Below are 27,117 nucleotides of genomic sequence, written 5' to 3'. Positions count from 1 at the left end.
ATATAATACTACCAACTGAGAGTAAATTTTTGAGGCAAGAGTGCTCTGAATACAAAAAAAAGATTAATATAATTTTTAAGTGAAAAAATAAAGGTATAACAATACAGTATTATTAATACAAATTCATTTATGATCTTTCTCTAAGTAATATAGCATTAATTATTAATGTTCAAGTAACATCCCCTATTAATATGATACATTAGCTATATTAAGATTGATATGTAATTGTGTGTGTGTAAAGTTGTGGCTAAGTAGAGTGTGCATTAAAACATTAAAAAAAATCAAAACAATTAATAAAATATGAAGTAGCACCATACTCTTCTGCCTGAATGGAATCTGCAGGGGCTACATAATTGCTAGGGATATAGCCATTCTTTCCTGTAGCAATTGATCTTGCTTCCCACCAGTCTCCTTCCCTGCAACACACAAACAACAGTTACCACAAGGTAGACTACTGCATAAGACAGATCTACTGCAGTATTGTCCTGTATCTGATGAAGATGAGGCATTACTTCCATTTTTTATTTATGCATTCATTTAAGCAAGAATCAACTCAAAGAATATTTAAAATAGGTTACATGAATTAAGGAAATAAGCTAAACAAAAGCATAATTACATTACTATTCCAAAACAAAAATATTACACTTTCAATTAAAAGATCACCTTGCTACCTAACTCTTTCAACCTAAAACAATAAACTATACGGAATAAAACAATTTGGAAGGTAAATCTTTCAAATTACTCAGTTTTGATTAAATGTGTTTTTAAAGCTTTATTGAGATATAATTTGCATACCATAAAATTCCCCCATTTAAGATGTACAAATTAGTGGGCTTTCATATATTCACAGAGTTGTACAACCATACCACAATCAATTTTAGAACATTTTCATTACCCCCAAAAGAAACCTCAGTCATTCCCCATTCCCCTACCCTCCCACTTCCACCATTGCCAACCACTAATCTGCTTTCTGTCTCTATGGATATGGATATGGAGAGAGAAAGAGAGAGAATATGAATGTGTGTGTGTGTGTGTGTATATATATATATATATGGATATATATGAATAAGTGGGCATTTCATATAAATGCAATCATAAATATGTGGTCTTTCTGACTGGTTTCTTTCATGTAGCATAATTTTTTCAAGGTTCATCTATGTTCTGGCATGTATCAGTAGCTCATTCCTTTTTTCTTTAGAACAGTGCATGGAATTATAATGTTGCTTTTTAGTTATTTTAGGGGAAAAAAATCAGGATGCCCTAGAACTCCTGTAGGCAAAATATTAATGGTCAATAACAAAAAAATTATTAGAATATATAAAATTATCCACAAATATCCAAGTAAGATTAAAGACAATTCAGAACATAAGAACTATATGTAATGTGTAATACACAGCCTTGACTTTTCCAAAATTAATGTGAAAGAAGCAAATATTATTAGTCTCTAATGAGAAAGACACATATAGGGGTTCCACTACTAAAGATTAAATGCATGTTTTGCTTTACCAGAGAGAATTACTGAAAATATTTTTTTGTTGTTAATCCTCACCCAAGGATACTTTTCCATTAATTTTTAGATAGAGCGGGGAGTGGGGGGAGGCACATTGATTGGCTGCCTCCTACACAACCAACCCCGACCAGGGCCGGGGATTGAACCTACGACCCAGGTATGTGCCCTTGACTGGGGATCGAACTCTGTGACCCTTCAGTCCCTGGGCCAACGCTCTAACTACTGAGTCTATCCGGCAAGGAGACTACTAAAAATATTTTATTTAAATTGAAATTTTATAAATGCTTGAAGTACATTTGCTTTCTAGGAAATAAAATGGAAAATCTTTGGTAATTAAAATATTTATCAATTTATATACTTGGTTTGTAGTTTCCTAGTATTATATATATTTTCAGATATACAACCTGAAAACTTTGTATTAGATCCTGCTAATCATTCATTGATTCATTCAAACATTTACTGAATACCTTTTAAGTGACAGACTTTATGATAGGATGTGCTTAAAATTGGAGTAAAAAGACAGTCCTTACTCTCAAGACACTCAGTCTAGAGTAGAATTTCTCAACCTCAGCACTACTGACACTTTGGGCTAGATAACTCTTTGTTGAGAGGGCATGTCCTATGCACTGCAGGATGCTGAGCAATATCCCTGGCCTCTACCCACTAGACTACAGTAGTAGCAACCTGACTATAACAACAAAAAATGTCTCCAGACATTACCACATGTGCCCTGCGTGATTCTTTTGCAGGTTGAGAACCCTTGCTCTAAAATAATAAGCAGCAAATGATAAGTTATAATTCAAAATTACAATGGCAGTTTGATTGAGGATTGTATAGGATGCTATGTGAACATGTAAGAAAGACACTTAATCCAGCAGGAGGTAGGGACTGGGCCAGGCAGGAGAGGATGAATGTCAAGAAAGGCTTCTTGATGCCCGGCCAATGTGGCTCAGTGGATTGAGCATCGGCCCATAGACTGAGAGGTACCCAGTACAATTCTCGTCAGTGCACATGCCTGGGTTGTGGGCTCGACCCCCAGTAGGGAGCGTGCAGGAGGCAGCTGATGGATGTTTTTCACATAGATGTTTCTCTCTCTCTCCCTTCCTAAAATATCAATAAAAACTTTTTTTTTTTTTTTTTAAAGAAAGGCTTCCTTGAGAAAGGGCATAGGAATATACAGAAAGAGCGAATTGGGTAGGCCATATAAAATAAAGGGAGGGAAAATGGAAAGAAGTCACCTTCCAGGAAAAAAAAAATGTGAAGGCATAGAGAAGGTGAGAAACCACAGTATATTCAGATAATTGCAAGTAATTCAACATAGTTAGGCAGTGGAGTAAGAAAGAGGAAGAAGCTCAGTGAATAATGCCTAATGTTATTGTTATTTGTCTTTTATCTTGATGGCAATTGGTAGCTTTTAAAAGATTTTAAAGCAGAGAGACATGAACATATTTTATGTTCTGGAACAATAACTGGTAGCAAATGGGTATAAGGATGGAAGGAAACATGACTGGAAGCAAAAAGACCATCAATATATATTTTAAGAAGTTAGAAAGTGGTTGCTATGTTTGCTAATGAAATTATGGAATCTATTTTCCATAACTAGCAGTGGATTTTCTATGGTGGACCACTAAATGACAAAAAGTCTGACAACCCTCAGAAGAGGGGGTGGTGGGGGAGGGAAGAAATAAACCACAGAACTTATATGCATGTACACATCACCAATGGACACAGACAACAAAGCCCACAACAAAGCCTGGGACAGGGCAGGGGGGATGGAGAGGAGGCAGTCAATGGGGAAAAAAAGGAGAAACATCTGTGACAAAAATAAATTAATAAAAAAAATAAAATAAAATAAAATAAAAATAAAAAAATAAAATAAAAAATCTTCATTGTTGAGAGTAAAAAAAAAAACAAAAAGTCTGAGTCACATAAAGAAAAAGCAACTTTATTTGGTCAATTTGGGATTACAAGGGTCCCTTACGTGGCCTTTTCCCTTTTTTAAAAGAGAAACAAATAAGATGTTTAAATCATCTAGTTCTTAGATAAATAGGAATACAGAATTCTCTCTAAAAGTATTTTTTAAAGTAATGTTGTTTTTTTGTTTTCTTTTTTTTTTTTATCCTCACCTGAGGACATTTTTTCAATATTTTGTTCAGATAGAGTGGGAGGGAGGGAGAGAGAAACATCGACGTGAAAGGGACACATCGAGTGGTTGCCACCCGCACAACCCAACCAGGGCTGGGGACAAACTGCAACCAAGGTACGTGCCCTTAGCGGGAACCCAACCCGGGTCTCTCCAGACCGCAGGCCAATGCTCTAACCGCTGAGCAAAACCGGCCAGGGCGTAATGTTGTTTTTTTAAATAAATATACTTATTGTACTCCCTTACTCTTTATTCTTAAATCTCTACTGTTTATGGCATAACTACAGCAGTACAATGTGTAGAAGTAATAAATTTTGGCTACATCAGTAGTATTCTGCATGTGTCTAAAGAAAACAAATGCACTGTCCAACCGAATGGGAAGAGACCCACGCCCTGCCACCATCATCTCCGAATCATCAACTAGCTTAGTGGTTTCACTGTAAAGACTAGGTTACTGTCAATATTTCTCATTCACAACACTTACGTATTGTTAATGATTTGAAATCTTTCACCCTTCTTAAATGAAAGGTCTTCTGTAGTTCTAGCTTCATAATCATATAAGGCCACAAATATAGTAACACCACCTATTGGAGAAAAAAAAGAACAAGGTAAATTATACAGTAAATTAACAAAAGAGAAATAAAAAAAACCCACTGCCAGCAAAAATGCTTAAGCATAGCTATTTTCCTGGTCTCCAGAATCTATTTTTAAAAGTTGGAGATTTGGCCAGTTTGCATTTTCAAGTTAATAAGATGTTCTCTTAAAACCTTCTATATAATTTTTCTAAAATTCTAAAATTCTGCAGATTCAGAGAAACAAATTTAATTTTCATTTGTAGTAGCAACATCTCTGTCTTGAAAGGCAAGGTTCAAAATCACTTCTCTGGCAGAAAAAGCATTAACAAGTACTATAAACTACTGATATTAATAGTCTGAATTTCTTTTCTTTTTTTAATAGTCTGAATTTCCTATAAACGAGTGAACATTTTGATCTTTAAAACTAATCTTTAACAATAACTATGGTTTTAGTAAGATAATTTATTATATTGAACATTAAAATATAAAAACAGCATGTTTTCTTAGCAATTAAATGGTATGGTGGATACGAATTATAAATTCTTAAAATACCTAAGTTATATAGCATTGTGTGCAGATGCTTAAGAGATTAGCACACTTAAACAGCTAAACTAATTATCTGCAAACAAAAGGATAAAACAGATTATCTCATTTATCTGGCTTCTAGTCATATATTACTACCTTTTTGACATCTCTACTTAAATGTCTAACAAGCATTTAAAACTTTTTAGTTATAACACAAAGGTGTTGATTTTTCTCCATTAAACTGTTAACAGTCTTCCCTACCTAAGCAAATGGCACTACTAAACATCTAGAGACTGAAAACAAGCCCATTACCAGACTTAGTTCTACCTCTAAAATATCAACTTTTCCATTGCACTGCTGCCACCCAAATCCAAGTCCTTGCTATCTTTCACTGGGAATTCTGGGACTACTGAGAATAGTAGTCTCCTAATCCACTTGTTATCTGCTTCCCTACATCCATTTTCAACACAGCTGCCAGAATGAGTTTCTCTATTTTTAATTTTTTAATTCCTCACCCAAGGATATTTTTCTATTTATTTCAGATGGTGGTGGGGGTGAGGGAGAAACATTGATGAGAGAGCCACACATCCACTGGTTGCCTCCCGCACAACCCCCACCAGGGCCATGGACGAACCACAACCGAGGCACGTGCCCTTGACTAGAATAAAAAATGTAACTCTTTGGTCCACAGGCCGACACTCCAACTGCTGAGCCACACAGGCCAGGGCCAGAATGAATTTCTTTAAAAAGGAAATTCAGCCTGGCCGGTGTGGCTCAGTGGTTGAGCATCGACCCATGCACCAAGAGGTTGCTGGTTTGATTACTGACCAGGGCACGTGCCCAGGCTGTGGGCCAAATTCCCAGTGGAGGGCATGCAAGAGGTGGCCAATAGATGTTTTCTCTCATCGATGTTTCTCTTTCCTTCTTCCTTCCTCTCTAAAATCAATAAAGAAAAAAAAATTTTTCAATGAATAAAAAGGAAATTCATTCATAAAAATCCTTAACTGAAATGTCTTCAATAGCTTCTTTCTGGCTTTGAATAAAACCCAAACTTCTGCCCTGGCCAGTTTGGCTCAATGGTTAGAGCATCAGCCTTCGGTCCAGAGAGACCAGGTTTGGTTCCCGCTAAGGGCACATAACTTGGCTGCAGTTTGTCCCCGGCCCTGGTTGGGTTGTGCGGGTGGCAACCACTCGATGTGTCCCTTTCACATCGATGTCTGTCTGTCTGTCTGTCTCTCTCTCTCTTCCTTCCACTCTACCGGAACAAAAAATGGAAAAACGTCCTCGGGTGAGGATAAAAAAACCCCCAAAAACCCAAACTTCTTACCAGTCTACAAGGTCCTGAGTAATCCAGACTCTAATCCCAAATCATAAATTTCTACCCTTTGTCCACATGGACCTCCTTACTACTGAAAAACTGCATAGTCCATGTGTGCCTCTTCAACTTTGTATTTGTTATTCTCTCTCCTTAGAAAGCTCTTTTCCCAGTTCTGCTTATGTTTAGGTCAAGGCCATTATCATTAATCAAACCCTCAGCTCACATGATTTCTTCTCAAGATGCCTTTCCTTGATCATCTAATCTAAAGGGCTTTCACCAATGTTCTGGTTAGTTCTTTCATAACATCTGAGAACTACTAATCATACTGTTTAGTTGTTTATATAATTATTGTCCAACCTTCACTATAATGTAAACTCCATTATGGCAGAAACTTTGTTTCTCTCGATTACAACTCTATAACTGGCACAAACACACTCCATATTTATTAATAAATTACTATCCATGAACCAACTATTTCAAATAAACTGCTTTAGGTAACTAAAGTATGTCTTTAAGTATCAATATTTACTTTAATCATTTGGATTACTATCTTTCCCAATCATATAATCCTGAATATAATTTAAATTTTTGCTGATGACAGAAATATCATCGTGGTCATCTGTTACTGAAGTATTTAGAGTGAGGGGGTTAGAATTGTAATTGACTTTTTGAGGTCCATAACTCCCCACATGGAACAGTGTATGCCATTCCTCTGGTCATGATTATTGGTCCATAAAAGCAGACTAAGGGGGCAAATTTATAGTCTATGCTTATAAAAGAGATTCGTCTTTTGTTCCAACTGGTTGTTAGTAAGGACACATGTTGCTCAATTTGATGCTGGTAACTGTTTTGTCAAAAGTCTAAAGATAAAGTGGACACCCCAAGGACTGCAGGAGAGAGATCAAAGAAACCCGAGAATCCTGAAGCTCATGCTACCTTTTAAGCCTGTTGTGTTTTGTTACCCAAGGGAAAAACATCCTGATATGGGACCCTTCATAAAAAAACTCCCTCTGTTTTTAAAGTTGCTGACTACTCTTTTTAGAGCATTTCTGGCTCTGTTAAATGTTGTCAGATCCCATTTCTTGCTGTTCTCTGAAAGGACATTATGATATAATTAATAAATGGAGTTCTGAAATAGGACATTAAATTTGAGCTCTCCTGCTCTGTGACTCTAAAAAAAATCATTTAAACTCTGGTGAGCCTCAGAATTTTTCTCTTTTAAACCACTAGTACCTAATAGAAAAACTGTATTATCATCACCACTTTGCCATTTAATTAACATTAATTAAGTAATCATTAATAGTGGTTAGCACTTTACAATCCTGAGAAATTGCAACATTCTTGAGGGAGAAATGTTTTTTAAATTTATTTTTCAATTACAGTTGACATACAATAATTATATTAGTTGTAGGTGTACAACATAGTGATTAGACATTTATATACCTCACAAAGTGATCACCCTGGTAAATCTAGTATCCATCTGACATCATATGTAATTGTGACTATATTCCCTATGTTGTACTTTACATTATGTTTTAAATCTTTATATCCCATGTCAGCCATACTGTAAGCACTCAATAATTATCTGAAAAACAAATTAATGAAATTCTTAATGGTGTAACCTAGTACATAATCACTATCATATTATCACCAGATTTCCCAGAAAAATATCCGTATATACAATAAGACTTTAATGTTTAAGTTAGAGAATTTAATTTTCATATAAACTTATTTTAAAAGTCCCCCAGTACTTTTTATTTTTCTTACAGCAGGCAAACCTTATGCATATATTGCCCAAAGTCATGTTCTCAAACTTACAACAGAATTGTCTATTTAAATCTCACCTGTTAAACCAGCAGGATATGAACTTGGCACCACTGAGAATGAGGAAGATGCTCCTCCAAAAGGTGTCACCCCTGAGGATCCTCCAAATGGTGTCATGGAAAGATTGCTAAAATTAACAGATGTTCCCTTTGCTGAAGATGATGTTGCTGCAGCGGGTTCTGCTCCATAATGGCTTACACTTGTACTGACAGGTTCTGGAGTGTTTTCTGTTCTAAATTTAATTGCTGGACTTTTGTTCTCTTTACTTTTAATGCAGCCCATTATAAAATCTACGAAAAGTAATAAGGTAAATACTTTGAGAAGCAATTAACATAAAAAAAAAAGATGCAATTCAAAAGTTAACTTTAAACAAAGCACTTTTCTCTTACAAAAAGTAACATTAAAAAAAACAAAAACAAAAATAAAAACTAGACAGCTGAAAATAAACTCTCTTCCCCTCATTATCTGCTAAAGCATTATTCCAATTATGTCATTCTCCAGTTCAATCACTTTTAATGGTCCAATGAACACATGCCACAGTGCATAGGGAAAATCATGGACTCTGAAGCCAGAGACCTAAGCGTGAATTCTGCCTTTTTACTTACTAACAGAGTGATTTAGGTATGTTGCTTAACCTCTCTGGACCCCAGCTACTTGGGGAAAAAAACACACACCAAAAAAACAATATCACCTATTTTATGAGGTTTTCTATGAGGGTTAACTCAAGTTTATTACAGGTTCTAAATAATATCTGGCACGTAGTAGGTACTAGCAAAATACTGATTATACTCTTTCTACCTATACCAGCTATGTAATAGAAATATAATCTGAGCCACAATATAATTTAAAAATTTCTAGGAGCCAAATTAAAAAAAAAATAAAAAGAAACAGGTAAAAATAATTTTAATAATTTATTTTATTTAAGCCAATACATATAAAACGTAGTTATTTCAACGTATCAATATACAACTTTTTTTTTTTTTTTTTTATCCTCACTCGAGGACATTTTTCCATTCTTTGTTCAGATAGAGTGGGAGGAAGAGAGAGGGAGAGAGAGAGAGAAACATCGACGTGAAAAGGACACATCGAGTGGTCGCCACCCACACGACCCAACCAGGGCTGGGGACAAATTGCAACAGAGGTACGTGCCCCCCGCGGGGGCCGAACCCGGGTCTCTCTGGACCGAAGGCCGAAGCTCTAACCGCTGAGCCAAACTGGCCAGGGCTCAATATACAACTTTTTTTTTTTTTTTATCCTCACCCGAGGATATTTTTCCATTTTTTGTACAGATAGAGTGGGAGGGAGAGAGAGAAACATCGACGTGAAGGGACACATCGAGTGGCTGCCACCCGCACGACCAACCAGGGCCGGGGACAAACTGCAACCGAAGTACATGCCCTTAGCGGGAACCGAACCGGGGTCTCTCCGGACCGCAGGCCGACGCTCTAACCGCTGAGCCAAACTGGCCAGGGCTCAATATACAACTTTTTAATGAGATGTTTTATGTTCTTTTTTTGTACTAAATCTTAGAATCCGGTATGTATTTTAAACTTGCAGTACATCTCAATTCGGACCAGGCACATTTCAAGTGCTCAATGGCTATATGTAGCAGTGGCTACCATACAGGACAGTGCAGCTCCACATCTTTTCCCTTCTTTATCAATTGACACTACCCCAATGCTTACCAAGTTTGACCCCAATCTATCCTTCCAACTTCATCTCCTATTTTTTCCTCATACTTATGCACACAAGAAAAAAATCCTATTTCCCCAATACCTATACCCTATGTCTTCCCCACTCCTAAAAGTGCCTCTTTCCATAATACTCTCCTCACATCTCTACATGCTAAAATTGATCCATTCTCTGATGAGCATCACAAATGTTACTTTTCCATTTAGGCTCTCCCCATAATTGGTAAAATATGATGTACTTTTGGGAAGATTTTTAAGATTGACTTTAGAGAGAGAAAGAAAGAGAGAGAGAGAGAAACATCTATCGGCCGCCTCCCATACTTGCCCTGACTGGGATCAAACCCACAACCTGGGTAACATGCCTTGACCAAGAATCAAATCCACCACCCTTCAGTGTACAAGATGATGTTCCAAACAACTGAGCCACACTGGTAAGGGCTTGAGAAGATTTCTATATGAACTCTCACCTTATTCCATTTTTTAGTTCTTATTTTAGCTTATTGGCCTAATTTCCACCCTAACCCCAAATTACTGACAATACAGTTTTTCCTTTTTCTAATTTATTTTTTTTTCCTTTATTGATTTTAGAGAGAGAAAAAGTAAGAGTGAGAGAGAGATAGAAACATCGATGAGAGAGAACATCAATTAGCCGTTTCCTGCATGTTCCCCACTGGGGATCTAGCCCACAACCCAGGCATGTGTTCTGATCAGGAATCAAATCAGCAACCTCTTGGTGCATGGGTCGATGCTCAACCACTGAGCCAAATCAGCTCAAGGACAATACATTTTTTAAAAGCAAGAATTACTCATCTCTTACCCAACTATACAGCCTACCAATGTGACATGCATATAGGTTTACCAATATTACAAAATTTGCATTTTTTTTCACTTCCTGAAGAAGCACTAATGATATTTAATTAATTCACTTACTTTTAAAAGTCATTCTAAAGTTGATGACATACAGACCCTTTACATGGTTTGGAAGGTTTCTTTTCAATTATTGAAGATTATTTAGGTACTTGGAATGAAATTGCTTCAGTTGAAGAGAGTAAACTGGTGCACTCTAATAAAATGAGAAGAATTTGGGATGCTGAATATTATGGAGTGCAACATATCATCTTGCTGTTGATGGACTATGGACTGTAAACAGAATACTGAACCAAGAACAAAAGACTTGGGTTCTAGTCCCAGCTTTGCAACTACCTACCCATGAGATTTGAGGTAGATCATCTACTATTTTGAGAAATCTGTTCCCACAGCTGTAGAAAGAGGAAGAGATGGGGACGGAGAAACCATTTTTGGTTCAAAATCCCTGTGGTTCTAAGGGAGACGGGAATAGCCTTTTTCTACAGTCTCTAAAAGATATGATTATGTTTGTTCCCATGTATGGTAAGAATAAATCACCAGATTTGCCCAAAGCAATAATCCTTAGAATGATTAAGCAGGGTTTCTGAACTTATTTTAATAAAAATATTTTTAAAACCTGAAAAAAAAAAGTCATTCTATTTTACAGTTTTTCCCTTCTTATATGGTATTCAAAGGAAGCTGGAGAGTGATAAGATGACTGCCTCTTAAATTCTGAAAGACAACCTCAGCTACATAACATTAATTTAAAATGTACCTGTAAATATTAAAATAGAAACTCAGAATCTCACAGTTGGAAGGTTTTCAGCTATCTTAATGGATATATTCTGAGGGTGTGACAGTTATGCACAGCACTGAAACATAACAGGAACAGGAAATCCAAATAATCTACTGAAAACACTATGAGAGAATTATAAGTTAAACATATAAAAGGCAATTGCTTCTATAAGTGTTATTAGAAATGAAAGGTAAGTTGTTTCATAACCTACTGTTGGAAAAGTCTATTAAAGCATAATGTAAAAGTAGAAACCTTAAAAGACTAATAGACATATGATTATTTAACTTCCATGTGGGAAGCAGGAATGAGGACAAGCACTCTTAAGAGAAGCTGAAGATATGAGAAATAGGAAAGTATTTTTGTACTTGTTCATGCTTTTTCTTGCTCTCTCAACACATACATAAATGTACATTTTTGAAAACTGGTTGACATTCTTAATATAGAGAACTCTTCTTACACATTAAAAAAAAAAGGAAAGAAAAAAGATAACCCCCTCAGAAAAATAGGAAGCCTATCAAGAGGCAATTCACAAATGAAATACAAACAGCCAATTAGCATACGAAGATATGCCCAGCCTTCCAAATCTTCTAATAAAAGAAAACTTTAAAAGGTACCAGAGTGACAACTTTTGACAATACTCAAAGTTGAACGATGAATTTTAACCAACAATCAACATATATCTACAAAATATGTTAAATGCAAAAATACTTAAAAATCCATACAAAGAATTTCCAAAGTTACCTATATCCAAAGCCTAAATATTAATAGAACACTATTAACAATTACATAAATTAGCCTTTGAAAGAACAGCAGTTGTATCAAGAAAAAAATTATGAAAATTAGTATTTTAAATCTGATAATGGGCCAGCTAAAATACATCAATTCATAACAGAGTTTACTATAATTATTCACCCAACCCCCATTTCCATAATTCCTCCTCTGCATTCTTTTGTCCACTCAAGATCCTTCCTTAGGCCTTTCTCTCTGCAAGACATCACTCCTAACTTCTCTTCCCTCAAAAGTTACTTTTTTTCTCCCCTCACCCTACCAGTTTTCTATTACTACTCTTAACCTGTCCTCTAGTCTCTTTTTCTTAATCCAGAGTCTTTAGTCCAACTTTTCACATCTACCCACTTACTCTTTCTAATAACTCCAGGACCATCATTTTCAGTCTAGTTCCACTAACACCTCAGTATCAATACAAAGAGCCATCACTGTTGTTCATCTCCTTTAGAAACATTATTATAAATGTAGAACATGATTTACATTTTAAAATAGACTTCTGCCCTGGCCAGTTTGGCTCAGCAGTTAGAGCGACGGCCTGCGGTCCGGAGAGACCCGGGGTTCGGTTCCCGCTAAGGGCACGTACTTCGGTTGCAGTTTGTCCCCGGCCCTGGTTGGTCATGCGGGTGGCAGCCACTCGATGTGTCCCTTCACGTCGATGTTTCTCTCTCTCTCTCCTTTCCTCTCTCTCTCTCCCACTCTATCTGTACAAAAAATGGAAAAATATCCTCGGGTGAGGATAAAAAAATAAAAATAAATAAAATAAAAAATAAAATAAAATAGACTTCTGCTGCAATGAGTTAGATAAATTTTAATGCACTTTGAAATGTAATAGCATTTGAAACATTTATATGAGAAAGTTCCAATCTACTTACAGAAATATATATATATATGGTTATTAATCACATATATTTATTAGACACTATAAAGGGAGCTGGGGACCCTAAGAAATTGTCCCTTTTCTTTAAATAAGGTTAGAAAATAAGTGTAGGAAACAAATACAGTATTGCAAACTGTGGAAAATGCTAGAGTAAAAAAAATACTAGAGTGGAGGTATGTACAGAATACCATGGGAACATAACAGAAATTAATGGCTCTGCTTTGAGTGCTTGGGAAAGGAAATTTTGCAAAAACAGTGGTATCTTTGAGCTAGGTCTTGAAACCATGGAGATTTAGGGAAGAGAAAATAGGATATTCCAGGAAGAATGGAAAGTATGTAGAATGGCTCTCAGATATTTCAAAAAGCATGATACATTGGGGGAACAGAAAATTTATCTGTGACAGAAGTATAAGAGGTATTTTTGAGATAGGTGGGACAGATGGCTACAGGTAGAAGACAATTTCCACATAAAGAGGATTATTTGCTGTGCAATAACCTTTAGACCTCATCCAGACAGCAGTGGGCAGTTATTTAAGATTTTTAAAGAAAAGGTAAATAGCAGAAGATATGAGTTTTAGAATAACTATGGCCGAACTGTAAATTATAGACTAGAAAAAAAAGAATATAGCAGTCAAGTTTTAAAACTACTGCAATGACCCATGTGAGAAAGGACAAAAGTAGGAACCCTGTGGAGCCAAATATGAGGGGGAAATAAGTACATAATAAGTAGAATAATCATTTATTCTAGAATGAAAATAATAAGCAATTTATTCATTCCTTTGTATTTTATTGAATACTTTAAAAGTAGTTATTATGGCCCAGCAGAGACAGACACAAACTATGGATCATTTATAACTTCAAACATGTTGCCAAAGCCCTGGCCAATTTGGCTCAGTGGTTAGAGCATCTGCCTGCGGTCCAGAGAGACACGGGTTCAGTTCCCACTAAGGGCACGTACCTCGGTTGCAGTTTGTCCCCGGCCCTGGTTGGGTCATGCGGGTGGCAGCCACTTGATGTGTCCCTTTCACGTTGATGTTTCTCTCTCTCTCTCTCTCCCCCTCCCACTCTATCTGAACAAAAAAAAGAAAAAATGTCCTCAAAAAAAAACTGTTGCCAAGGGCCAGTCATAGGCAGCTCCTTACGTTGGCATACATCAGAGTCCCTTCCAAGAGGCCCAGAACCAACATGCCTCATGGCCAGCTTAGGATAACACCAGAGCAGGATCCAACAAGTTTCACAGGTAGCATATCCAAAGGGAGATTTTTTTTATCCTCACCTGAGGACATTTTTCCATTTTTTGTTCAGATAGAGTGGGAGGGAGAGAGAGGAAGAGAGAGAGAGAGAGAGAAACATTGATGTGAAAGGAACACATCGAGTGGCTGCCACCCGCACGACCAACCAGGGCCGGGGACAAACTGCAACTGAGGTACGTGCCCTTAGCGGTAACCGAACCCGGGTCTCTCTGGGCTGCAGGCCGACACTCTAACCGCTGAGCCAAACCAGCCAGGGCCCAAAGGGAGATCTTGACAGGCACCAAACGTTGCTGAGGTGAATTCTGCTTTGTACAGTCAGCATCTGCACAGCAGTTCACATACCAGGGTTGGCATTCATACTCACATTCAGCCAGTCTGAAGGTCAATCTCATGCACGAACAAACCAACAGCAACCAATTAGAACAGGAGGACCTCCAAAACCAACACAAGGGATATTCCAGGAGCACACAGCTCAGGTGACAAAGGAGACTGCACCACTGGACCCTACAGGACACCTACTACATAAGCCAGAGCACAAAGACTAGGAGTCATAGCAGATCTATCTAATACACAGAAACAAACACGGAGGCAGCCAAAATGGGTAGACAAAGAAATAGGCCCCAATGAAAGACCGGGAGAAATCTCCAGGAAAAGAGCTAAATGAAATGGAGACAAGCAATTGAACAGATACAGATTTCAAAGTAATGGTTATAAGGATGCTCAACAGCATGAAAAAGGACATAAAAACTATTTTTAAAAAGTCAGATATGAAGAATACAATATCTGAAATAAAAAATGCACTAGAAGGAATAAACCGTGGGTTGGATGAAGCAGAGGATCGTATCAGCAATTTGGAAGACAAGGTAGTAAAAAACACCCAATCAGAACAGCAAAAAGAAAAATGAAGTTTAGCCCTGGCCAGTTTGGCTCAGCAGTTAGAGCATCAGCTCAGAAGACAAAGAGTTGCAGGTTTGATCCCAGTCAAAGGCACATATATCAGGTGTGGTTCTCTCTCTCTCTCCCACTCTATCTGAAGATAAATGGAAAAATATCTTCCAGTGAGGATTAAAAATAAAAAAGAATATTAAAAAATGAGAACAGTTTGAGGGAACTTTGGGACAACATGAAGTGTAACAACATGAGGAGGAGGGAAGAAGGAGGAGAAAGAGGAGGAACAGAAACAGAGGAACAGTTAAAAGAAAATGAAACCCTGGCCGCTGTGGCTCACTGGTTAGAGCATCACTCCATACACTGAAGGGTCGTGGGTTCAAATCCTCGTAGAGCAGGTTCGATTCCCCAGCTGGGGCACATGCAGGAGGCAACCAACCAATGTTTCTTTCTCACATTGATGTTTCTCTCTCTGTCTCTCTCTCCCCCACCCTTCCACTCTCTCTAAAAATCAATGGAAAAAAATATCCTCAGGTGAGCAAACAACAAAAAAGAATAAAATGGCAATAAATATGCACATATTAATAACCATTTTAAATGTAAATGGCTTAAATGCTCCAGTCAAAGTACATAGAGTAGCTAAATGAATAAGAAAACAAGACCCATATATATGCTGTCTACAAGAGACCCACTTCACAATGAAAGATACACAGACTAAATAAAGGTAAAGGACAAAAAAAGATATTTCATGTAAACAGAAATTTATAAAAAGCTGGGGTGGCAATACTTATTATCTGATAAAACAGACTTTAAAACAAAAGCTACAATAAGAGAGACAAGGATATCACATGATGAAAAAGGTAGCAAACCAACAAGAGGATATAACCCCTGTAAACATTTATGTATCCAACATAGGAACACCTAAATATGTAAAACAAATCTTGATGAGCATAAAGGGAGAGAATGACAGTAATAGTCATAGTAGGGGATTTTAAATACTACACTGACATCAATGGATAGTTCCTCCAGACAGAAAATCAAGAAAAAAAACAGCAATTTTTTTTTTTTTTTAAATCCTCACCTGAGGACACTTTTGCACTTATCTTCAGATAGAGCGGGAGGGAGAGAGGGAGAAAGAGAGACAAAGAAACAGTGATGTGAGAGAGACACATCGGAGTGGCTGCTACCCACACAACCCCAACCGGGGCTGGGGACAAACTGCAACTGAGGTATGTGCCCCTAGTGGGAACTGAACTTGGGACTCTTGGGTCCGCGGACTGACACTCTAACCACTGAGCCAAACCGGCCAGGGCAAAACACAGCAGTTTTTTTTTGGTTTTGTTTTTTATCCTCACCCGAGGATATTTTTCCATTTTTTGTACAGATAGAGTGGGAGGGAGAGAGGAAGAGAGAGAGAGAGAGAGAGAGAGAGAGAAACATCGATGTGAAGGGACACATCGAGTGGCTGCCACCCGCACGACCAACCAGGGCCGGGGACAAACTGCAACCGAAGTACGTGCCCTTAGCGGGAACCGAACCCGGGTCTCTCCGGACCGCAGGCCGACGCTCTAACCGCTGAGCCAAACCGGCCAGGGCAACACAGCAGTTTTAAATGTCACACTAGAGCAGATGAATTTAGTTGATATCTTTAGAGCATTTCACCTAAAAGTGGCAGAATATACATTCTTTACAAGTGTACATGGAACATTTTCTAAAATAGACTACATGTTAGGACACAAAACAGGTCTCAATAAATTTAAGAAGATTCAAATTATGTAAAGCATTTTCTCAGACAACGGTATGAAACTAGAAATCATTAACAAGAAAAAATGGAAAAACATACAAAGACATGGAGGCTAAAACACATATTCCTAAGTAATGATCGGGTTAACAATGTGATCAAGGAAGAAATTGAAAAATACCTTGAAACAAATGAAAATGGGAACACAGCAACCCAAAATCTATGGGACCCAATGAAAGCAGTACTAGGAGGGAAATTCACCGCATTAAAAGTCTATCTCAAGAAACAAACAAAAATCTCAAATGAACAATATAACCTTACACTTAAAAGAACTTGGAAAAGAACAACCAACAAAGCCCAAAGTGAGTAAAATGAAGGAAATAATAAAGATGAAAACAGAAATGAAATAGAGTCTAAAAAATAAAAATACAGCCCTGGCCGGTTTGCCTCAGCGATTAGAGAGTGGGCCTGTGGACCAGAGAGACCTGGGTTCGATTCCCATTAAGGGCATGTACCTCGGTTGCAGTCTGTCCCCGGCCCTGGTTGGGGTCATGTGGGTGGCAGCCAGTAGATGAGTCTCTCTCATGTTGTTTTTCTCTCCCTCCCTTCCACTCTACCTGAAGATAAAATGCAAAAATGTCCTCGGGTGAGGATAAAACAAAAACAAAAACAAAAACAAAAGGTCAATGAAACAAAGGCTGGTTTTTTGAAAATATTGATAAACAAGATTGACAAAAGTTTAACTAGACTCATCAAGAAAAAAGAAGGCCCAAATAAATAAAATTGGAAATGAAACAAAGAAGGTAACAACTGATACTAAAGAAACAAAAAGAATTGTAAGAAAATACTACCAACAACTATATGCCCACACATTGGACAATCTGGACAAAATGAATAAACTGCTAGAAACATACAATCTTCCAAAACTGAATCAGGATGAATCAGACAATCTGAATAGACAGATTATATCTGGTGAAATTGAAGCAGTAAAACAAACAAACAAACAAAACAAAAACCTCCCAACAAATAAAAGTTTTGGATTGAATGGCTTCACAGGTGAATTTTACCAAACATTCAAAGAAGAACTAATACCTATCCTCAAACTATTCCAAAAAATTCAAGAGGAAGGAAGACTCCCAGGCTCATTTTACGAGGCCAACATTATCCTAATTCTAAAACCAGACAAAGGCACTATAAAGAAAAAAAAAAATTATAGGCCAATATCCCTGATGAACATAGATGCTAAAATACTCAAAAAAGTATTACCAAACCGGACCCAGCAATACAGTAAAAAGATCATACACCATGATCAAGTGGGATTTATTCTGGGGATGCAAGGTTGGTACAATATCCACAAATCAATAAACACACAACATCACATAAACAAAATGAACGATAAACACCATGTGATCATAACAATAGATGCAGAAAAAGCATTTGATAAAATCCAGCACTCTTTTATGATAAAAACTCTCAGCAAAGTAGGAAAAGAGGGAACATACATCAACGTAATAAAGGCTATATAAGGCAAACCTACAGCCAACATCATATTCAATGGGCAAAAACTAATTAAGATTGGGAACTAGACAGGGATGTCCCCTTTCACTACTCTTTTCCAACATAGTTCTGGAAGTCCTAGCCAAGCAATCAGACAAGAAGATATAAAAGGCATCCAAACTGGAAAGGAAGAAGTAAAACTGTTATTATTCTCAGATAACATGTTATATATAGAAAACCCTAAAGATTCCACCAAAAAACTATTAGAATAAATAAATTCAGTAAAGTAGCAGGATACAAAATATATATCCAGAAACCAGTTGCATTTTTATACACCAATAATGAAATACCCGCAAGAGAAACTAAAAAAAAATCCAGTTCACAATTGCTTCAAAAGGAATAAAATACCTAGACATAAATTTAACCAAGGATGTAAAAGACCTGTACTTAGAAAATTTTAAGAAGAAAGAAACTGAAGAAGATATAAATAAGTCGAAGCATATACTGTGTTCATGAATAGGAAGAATTAACATCATTAAAATGTCCATACTACCCAATGTAATCTATAGATGCAACACAATTCCTGTCAACATACCGAATGGCATATCTAACAGAACTACAACAAATATTCTGAACATTTATATGGAACCTAAAAGACCCTGAATAGCCACAGCAATCTTGAGAAAGAACAAAGATGGAGGAATCATGCTACCTGGTATCAAACTGTACTACAAGGCCATAGTAATCAAAACAGCATGGTACTGGCAAAAAACAACAACAACAACAACAAAAAACATACACATTAACTGAACAGACTAGGGAGCCCAGAAATAATCCCACACCTTTACTGTCAATTACTATTTAACCAAAAAAGGAAACAAACATACAATGGGGTAAAGATAGTCTATTCAATAAATGGTATTGGGAATATTGGACAGATAGGTGCAAAAAAAAAAAAAAAACCACAAAAACCTAAGACCACCATCTTACACCATACACAACAATGAACACAAAATGTATTAAAAACTTAAATGTTAGACTTAAAACCATAAAAACTCTAGTGGAAAACAGGCAGTAAAATCTCAGACATGTCCTGAAGCAATATTTTTTCTGATATATCTCCTTGGGCAAGAAAAACAAAACAAAACAAACCAATGAAACTATGACAAACTAAAAAGTTTTTGCACAGCAAAGGAAACCATGGACAAAAAGAAAAGACAACCCACTGAATGGCAACACATTCACCAATGATACATCTGGTAAGGAGTTAATGCTCCAAATTAATAAAGAACTCATAAAACATAACACCGAAGAAAACCAACACAAAAAAGCAATCCAATTAATACATGGGCAAAGGACCTGAACAGATACTTCTCCAAAGATGACATACAGATGGCCAATAGACATATGAAAAGATGCTAAACGTCACTAATCATCAGAGAAACACAAATTAAAACTACCATGAGATATCACCTCACACCTGTGAAAATGGCTATCATCAATAAATCAACAAAAAATGTGTTGGAGAGAATGAAGATAAAAGAGAACCCTTGTTCAATGTTGGTGGGATTGCAAATTGGTACAGAAACTAATAAAAACAGTATGGCCATTGCTCAAATAATTTAAAATAGAACTACCTTATGTCCCAGCAATTCCATTTCAAGGTATTTATCTGAAGAAATCTAAAATACTAAGCAAAAAGATATATGCATCTTTTATGTTCATTCAAGATTTATTTATGATAGCAAAAATATGAAGGAAACCTAAGTTCCCATCAACACACGCCTGGATAAAGATGATGTTGTATATATACACAATGGAATATCACTCAACCATAAAAAAAAAGTGAAATCTCAGCATTTGCTACAACATGGATGGACCTAGAAGGTATTACGCTAAGTGAAATAAGTCTGACAGAGAAAGACAAATATCGTGTGATTTCACTTGTATGTGTAATCCAAATAACAAAATAAATGAACAAACAGAAACAGATTCATAGACACAGAGAACAACTGATGGTTGCCAGATGGAAGGGGAGATGGGGGACTGGGTAAAAAAAGGTGAAGGTATTAAGAAGTACAAATTGTTAGTTACAATACCATCACAGAGATTTAAAGTACGGAATAGGGAATATAGTCAGTACTATTGTAATAACTATGTATGGTGCCAGGTGGGTACTAGATTTATCAGGGGGATCATGTTGTAAATTATATAAATGTCTAACAACTATGCAGTACAGCTGAAACTAATAAAATATTGAATGCCAACTATAACTGACAAAAAACAGAAGACAGACTCATAGATACAGAGAACAAAATGATAGTTGCCAAAGGGGAGGGTTGTGGGGGAATAAGAATAAAAAATAAGTAAATAATAAATTAAGTATCACTTCCTTATGTACCTGCTTGGTAAGTCTAAAATTTATACTCAGCTTAATGTTAGGCTGTTCTGGACTCAAGAAATTTTATTCTAAAGATAAAAATGGTAATATGGAAGAGGCAAGAATAAAAATCAGAAACTACAGAGCAATCTGATCATATAGATTAATCCCCAAAAGCTGGTGTTTAAGTTTGAATAACTTAAACAGGTATTACTTTCCTGCTAGGAGCTTACTGCTTTTCTACTCTAACATGGACTCAATATCTCTACTTTTATACTCCTGATGCTTTAACCAAGTACTTCCCTATCCTCATAACTTCTACTTACTTATAATTTTTATTTATTTTTGGTCTATTCCAGGTTCCCTCCTTCTCCCACAGCCACTGTCTGATTTGCCTTTTTCTGAGTTTGCACTGGCATGAACAAGAGTAAAAGCAACAGCCCCGTCTGGTGTGGCTCAGTTGGTTGAGTGAAGTCCCATGCACAAAAAGGTCACTGGTTTGACTCCCAGTAAGGGCACATGCTCAGGTTTCAGGTTTGATTCCCAGTCAGGGTGTGTACAGGAGGCAACCAATTGATGTCTCTGTCTCTCTCTCCCCTCCTTTCCTCTCTAAAATCAATAAAAACTTTTATTTTTAAAAAGAGTAAAAGCGACAGAATATAAATTGCTATCACTTATAATTATCCTAACCTTTTGACCAGTTATGGTTTGGCCATCAGGTGCACCTCCATGGTCTCAAGAGACTGTGGGCCTAGAAGGTACAGTAAGGACTGGTCTGTTTAGTGTCAACTCTTGCTTTAATAGCTAGTGTAAATACACATTTTAGCAAAATTTACTACAAGTAAAAACCTTTCTAAATGAAACAAATTTCTGAATTAGATTTTTCTTCAATGGAGGTCAGAAAGCTGAAAGATTAATGTTTGATGCTGATCTAGCCCCACTAAGTCACCTGCCGTTATCAGAAGGTAGAATCAGGTTAATACATGCAAAGTTTTAACTTTGATCCCTCAACACATCTGAACTACTTTCATCTTCCTTGAATAATTGCCAAGAAAGGTACAGCAAAACTAAAAATATCAACAGAGCTTTGCTGATGGGGTAAGTCCTCAGGAGCAAGAAATAAAATGGCCCCTTTCCTATTTCTTATATGGCCGTCATGTTATTCCCCAAGAGAATGCAAATTATTATACTATGATAAGATTGTTAATAACTATGTGTGGTGCCAGGTAGGTACTGGAAATATCGGGGGGGGGGGGGAGGCTTGTCAATTACACGATTGTCTAACCACTATGCTGTACGCCTGAAACTAATACAAAAATAATACTGAATGTAAACTGTAATTGAAAAACAAATTAAAAGAAAAGAAAACCCATGCCCTGGCCAGTTTGGCTCAGTGGTTAGAGCATTGGCCCAAGATCAGAGTTGCGGGTTCAATTCAGGTCAAGGGCACTACCTCAGTTGCGGTTCAATCCCTGGCCCTGGTCAGAGTCATGCGGGAGGCAACTAATGTGCCTCTCTCACATCAATGTTTCTCTCTCTCTCACTCTTCCACCCACCCTCCCTCCCACTCTATCTGATGATAAATGGAAAAATATCCTTGGGTGAGGATTAAAAAAAGAAAAAAGAAAACCTAGACTATTACATTTGCTTTTCTTTCAAAATCCTGTAGGAAATAAAGTACTAATAAGGTAGTTACAAGAAAAAGAAATGCTACCAGGAATTTAAGACAGTCAGATATCCTCTTTTAAAACCTCTGGCCTTTTCATAATCCAATCTAGCCTTTTCAACTTCCTCACTTTTTTTCTTTTCACATGTCCCACTTACATTAGAAAAATTTATTCCAACTTTATAATTTGAATTTTCTTGATTTCTCACCTTGCTTCCCTGTTTCCACTACATCAGAAGTGCCCTTTATAATCCCCAATTAATTCCACGTTGCTAAATCCATCAATTTTCAGCCTTCATCTTACTTGACATGTCAGCCATATCTGACACAGGAATCATTACGCCCTTTTCCTTAAAATGCTTTCTCCATCTGGTTTCTAGGACACACACACACACAGAGTTTCCCCCTTTCTTAGTCTCCTTTGCTGATTGCTCCTCACCTCCCTGACATCTAAACATAGAGTGCTGTAGGAAGGACTTCTCTATCGACACTCATTCTTTTGGTGACATCACCCACTCTCTCACTCTTGTATTTTTAAATACCATTCATACATCAAAGATTATCAAATTTACATTTTTATGGACTTCTGGTCTTCTCACTCAGACTCCAGATTAGTTTTTCAAATATGTACTCAATATCCCCACTTGGATGTTAACAGCATCTCAGATTTAACATTTCTAAGACTAATCCTCCCCAAACCAGCTCCTGCAACCTTTCCCATCTCAGTAAATGTTAATGCTATTCTTCCAGTCAGTCAGGTGGATAACACTAAAGTCATCCTTGTTATCTCTTTATTTCACAACCTACATTCAATTTCTCAGCAAATCCCTCGGCTCTATTTTCAAAATATATCCAGAATCTGAAAACTCTCTACCTCTACTGCTACCCTGGTCACAATCACATCATCTCTCACTAACTCAACAATATTGAATTACTGCTATTGGCCTAAATGGCTTCTCTGTTCCTGCCTTTTCATCCCGATAGGCTCTTCTCAAAGTATCAGAGTTATCCTTCTAAAACATAAATCATTTCATATCACTCCTCTGCCATAATCTGCCCAAAGATTTCCCATTGTACTTACAGTAAAGTAGCCCCAGTTCTTACAATGGGCTTCAAGATACTATGTAGCACCCATTACTTCTCTAACCTCATCTACTATTGTGCCCTTACTTGCCCCACTTCTAACACATGGCCTTCTTACTCTCCTTCAGACAGGCAAGGCATACTCCCATCTCAGGCCACTGCACTTTCTTCTCTCTGCCTGGAAAGCTCTTCTGCCAGATACCTGCATGGCTCATCCCCAAAGCTTCTTTAGATCTTTGCACTATTACTACCTTTTCTTTCTTCTTTTTTTTTTAAATCCTCATCCAAGGACATTTTTGCATTTATCTTCAGATAGAGGGGGAGGGAGAGAGGGAGGAAGAGAGAGAGAGAAACTTCGATGTGAGACACATCGAGTGATTGCCACCCACACGACCCCAACTGAGGCTGGGGACAAACTGCAACCGAGGTGCATGCCCCTAGCAGGAACTGAACTCGGGACTCTCTGGTCCATAGGCGAACACTCTAACTGCTGAGCCAAACCGGCCAGGGCTGCCTAATAATCTTTATAAAGTAGAACTCTGACTATAACACTCTCCAAGATAAATCTTTCATTAGCTTCCAACTACCTACAGAATAAAATCCCAACTCTTTAACCTGGTGTTTCAGGTTTACTTCACCACCTTACTTTCCCCATCACCTGCTAATCTTCAAAACAAAGGTTTGGGGTTGGGGAAGACAAAAAAGCCAATTAGACATTAACTACACAAATCAGAGGGCAGAGGTCATCCTTTTGTTTTGTTTTATTTTTTAGTTTTCAATTACACTTGACATATATTATCGTATTAGTTTCAGGTGCACACCCCAGTGATCTCGATAAATCTTGCGCCCATCTGACACCATACATAGTTATTACCATGACTATTCTGTAACAACCAATTTGTACTTCTTAATTCCTTCACATTTTTCACCCACATCCCCAACCCCCTCCCATCTGGCAACTAACAAAAAGTTCTCTGTATCTATGAGTCTGCTTCTGTTCTGCTTGTTTATTTTGTTTTTTAGATTCAATTGTTGATAGATATATATTTATTGCCATTTTATTGTTCTAATTTTTCATTTTCCTTCTTCTTAAAAAAGACCTTTTAACATTTCATATAACACTGGTTTGGTGGTGAAGTCCTCTAAATTTTTCTTGTCTAGGAAGTTCTTTATATGTCCTTTGATTCTAACGGAGTTTTGCTGGGTTATCTTGGTTGTAGGTACAGTACCTCCTTTTCATCACTTTGAATATTTCTTGCTAATCCATTCTGGCCTGCAAAGTTTCTGTTGATAAATCGGCTGACAGTCTTATGGGTACTTTTCTTCTTGCTGTTTTTAAGATTCTCTCTTTATCTTTAACCTTTTGCATTTTGATCGTGGTATGTCTTAGTGTGGGCCTCTTTGGGTTCATCACATTTGGGACTCTGTGCTTCCTGGAATTGTATGTCTTTTTTCTTCACCAGATTAGGGAAGTTTAGTTGTTACTTTTTCAAATAGGTTTTCGATTTCTTGCTCTCTCTCTCTTTTCAGCGCCCCCATGATGTGAATGTTCGTATGTCTGAAGCTGTCCCTGAGGCTCCTCACACTATTCTCATTTTTTGGATTCTTTTTTCTTTTTGCTGTTCTGCTAGGGAGTTTTTTGCTTCCTTATATTCCAAGTTGTTGATCTGATTCTCAGCTTCAACTACTCTACTGTTGCTTCCCTGTAAAATATTCATTTCAATTAGTATATCCTTCATTTCTGACTGGTCTTTTTTATGCTATTGAGGTTCTAAGTTCATTGAGCATATTTATAACCAATGTTTTGAACTCTGCATCTAATAGATTGCTTGCCTCCCTTTTGTTTAGTTATTTTTCTGGAGTTTTGTTCTGTTTGTTCATTTATGACATATTTTTCTTTGTCTCCTCATTTTGGCAGCTTCCCTGTGTTTGTTTCTATATATAAGGTAGAGCTGCTACATTTCTCATGCTTGGTAGAGTAGACATATGTAGTACGTGTTTTGTACGGTCCAGTGGCACAGGCTTCCAATCACACAACCTGGGCACTCGTGGTGTGCCCCCATGTTGGCTGTGTAGGCTCTCTTATTGAAATTGAGGCTTGATTGCTGTTGGCTCGTCAATGGGAGGGAGTTACTCTCGTGTCAAGGACTGGCTGCAACCACTGATCACCAACCACCGACCTCTGACCACTGTGATGGGTCAGCAGTGCAGGGGCCCACCCCACAACGCAGAACCTACTTCAACAGGGCTCTGGTGCCCGCTGAGTCCACCTCCTAAGTGTCACTTGTGGAGGTGTTTGGGTGGTGGTGCTTCAACAAGGTCTGAAGCTGTCCACTGGGTGCACTGCCTTGGGGTCTCCTGGCCAAGGTCAGCCGCTGCCTGCATTCTGCCTGGAACACCCAGCATGAGCTGCAAAGTGACTTGCAGATGGCTGCTCCTTGTACTGGGCTTGAAGGTGCCCAGGAGAGGCCAAGCTTGGAACCAAGGCTAGCTGCTGCTAGTGCCAGGCCTGGGGCCACTTAGGGTGCATGCTAAGGCCAGATGCTACTTGTCTGAGAAATGTTAGGAAAATCTGAAGCATAAATTGACATGCCACTCATATGGAAAAGACACTGGAAACAGCTTGGGTAGGCCAGAAAGTTGGGTAGATGGGGGCCTCAGGGAATCACCAGAGCAGGGCAAACAATGTGAGCCAGGTTGATGGGGTCTAAGGTATGGCGTCTGCCTGAGGGCTCTGTGGGGGAAGGGCTCAGAAAAGAAACAATGGCCTCTGCCAGCATCTCTGTCTGGGAGAAAGCTGCCCCCCAAGTTCTGCCCCTGATGATGATAATTCAGGATAATTCAGTTCCTTCCCATATGTCTCTGGCGCCCTTCAAGCTGCTGCTCAAGCACTGGAGCTCAGAGAGAGTGAGTCCAAGTAAGTCCATGAATGGGCCCTTTAAGAGGAACTGCCTGGGACTCTAGACCCTCTGTCTCACTCTGCTTCAATCCCTGCTGGTTTCTACAGCCAGAAGTTATGGGGACTTTTCCTAGCAATGGAATCCTGGGCTAGGGGTCTTGGTGTGGGGCTGAGACCCCTCATTCCTCAGGGGGTACTGCTGCAGCCCAGATATCTCTCCCAATTTTTATCTGCCACACGTGAGACCAGCCTAGCATCTTCATGCCTCCTAACCAGTCTCGATGTGGCTTCTTCATTAATTCCCTACTTATAGGATTTTCATTCAGCCAGATTTCAGGAAGTTCTGAATGATAGCTGTTCAGTAATTTAGTTGCAATTTTGATATGGCTGTAGAAGGCCAGTACCACATTTACCTACCAAGATTGTCCTTTAAGCAGAGATGAGAGGATGTTCAAAAGTCCAGAGATAAGAGAGAACGAAATGGGCTTTTAAACCATAATCAGTTCAATGTTCAAGTACAACATAAAAGAGTAAGAAGAGGAAAGATAAGGCCAGAATACATATAGCAACAAAGAACAGAGCATATGCCACAAGGATCTTACATTTCCTTCTAATTAACTTATTGCTTTTTATATATGGGGATTTATTTAATTTTTGTTGAAAGAATAAATCACTGAATTGTAACTGAATTCTAATTCTTTCCAACAACCTGCCTAACACTGGTTTTTCCCTGAACGGGCAAGCATAGCAAGAGCTCTAAAAATACTTGTAGATTTTCCAATTTTCTATCATGTGCTCGTGTTAGGGGCTAAAGGGAGA

At 37.8% G+C, this 27,117-nt stretch overlaps 1 protein-coding gene across 1 annotated transcript in view; it reads right to left on the bottom strand.

The window, feature by feature from the left end:
• The window catches only part of YES1 (YES proto-oncogene 1, Src family tyrosine kinase), an 85,034-nt gene that overhangs the window by 17,757 nt on the left and 40,160 nt on the right, over positions 1 to 27,117 (bottom strand). The window contains exons 2-4 of the mRNA XM_036245507.1: positions 7,916 to 8,185; positions 4,138 to 4,237; positions 318 to 416 (exon numbers count right to left, since the gene is read on the bottom strand). Coding sequence (XP_036101400.1) covers positions 318 to 416; positions 4,138 to 4,237; positions 7,916 to 8,177 — 461 coding nt within the window. The 5' untranslated portion in view covers positions 8,178 to 8,185. The remainder of the gene's footprint in view (positions 1 to 317; positions 417 to 4,137; positions 4,238 to 7,915; positions 8,186 to 27,117) is intronic.

This window comes from Molossus molossus, unplaced genomic scaffold (genome assembly GCF_014108415.1).
Source record: "Molossus molossus isolate mMolMol1 unplaced genomic scaffold, mMolMol1.p scaffold_m16_p_6, whole genome shotgun sequence".
In the NCBI taxonomy this organism is placed as follows: domain Eukaryota; kingdom Metazoa; phylum Chordata; class Mammalia; order Chiroptera; family Molossidae; genus Molossus; species Molossus molossus.
Note: the sequence above shows the minus strand (reverse complement) of the source record. Positions and strands in the feature narration are given on the sequence as shown.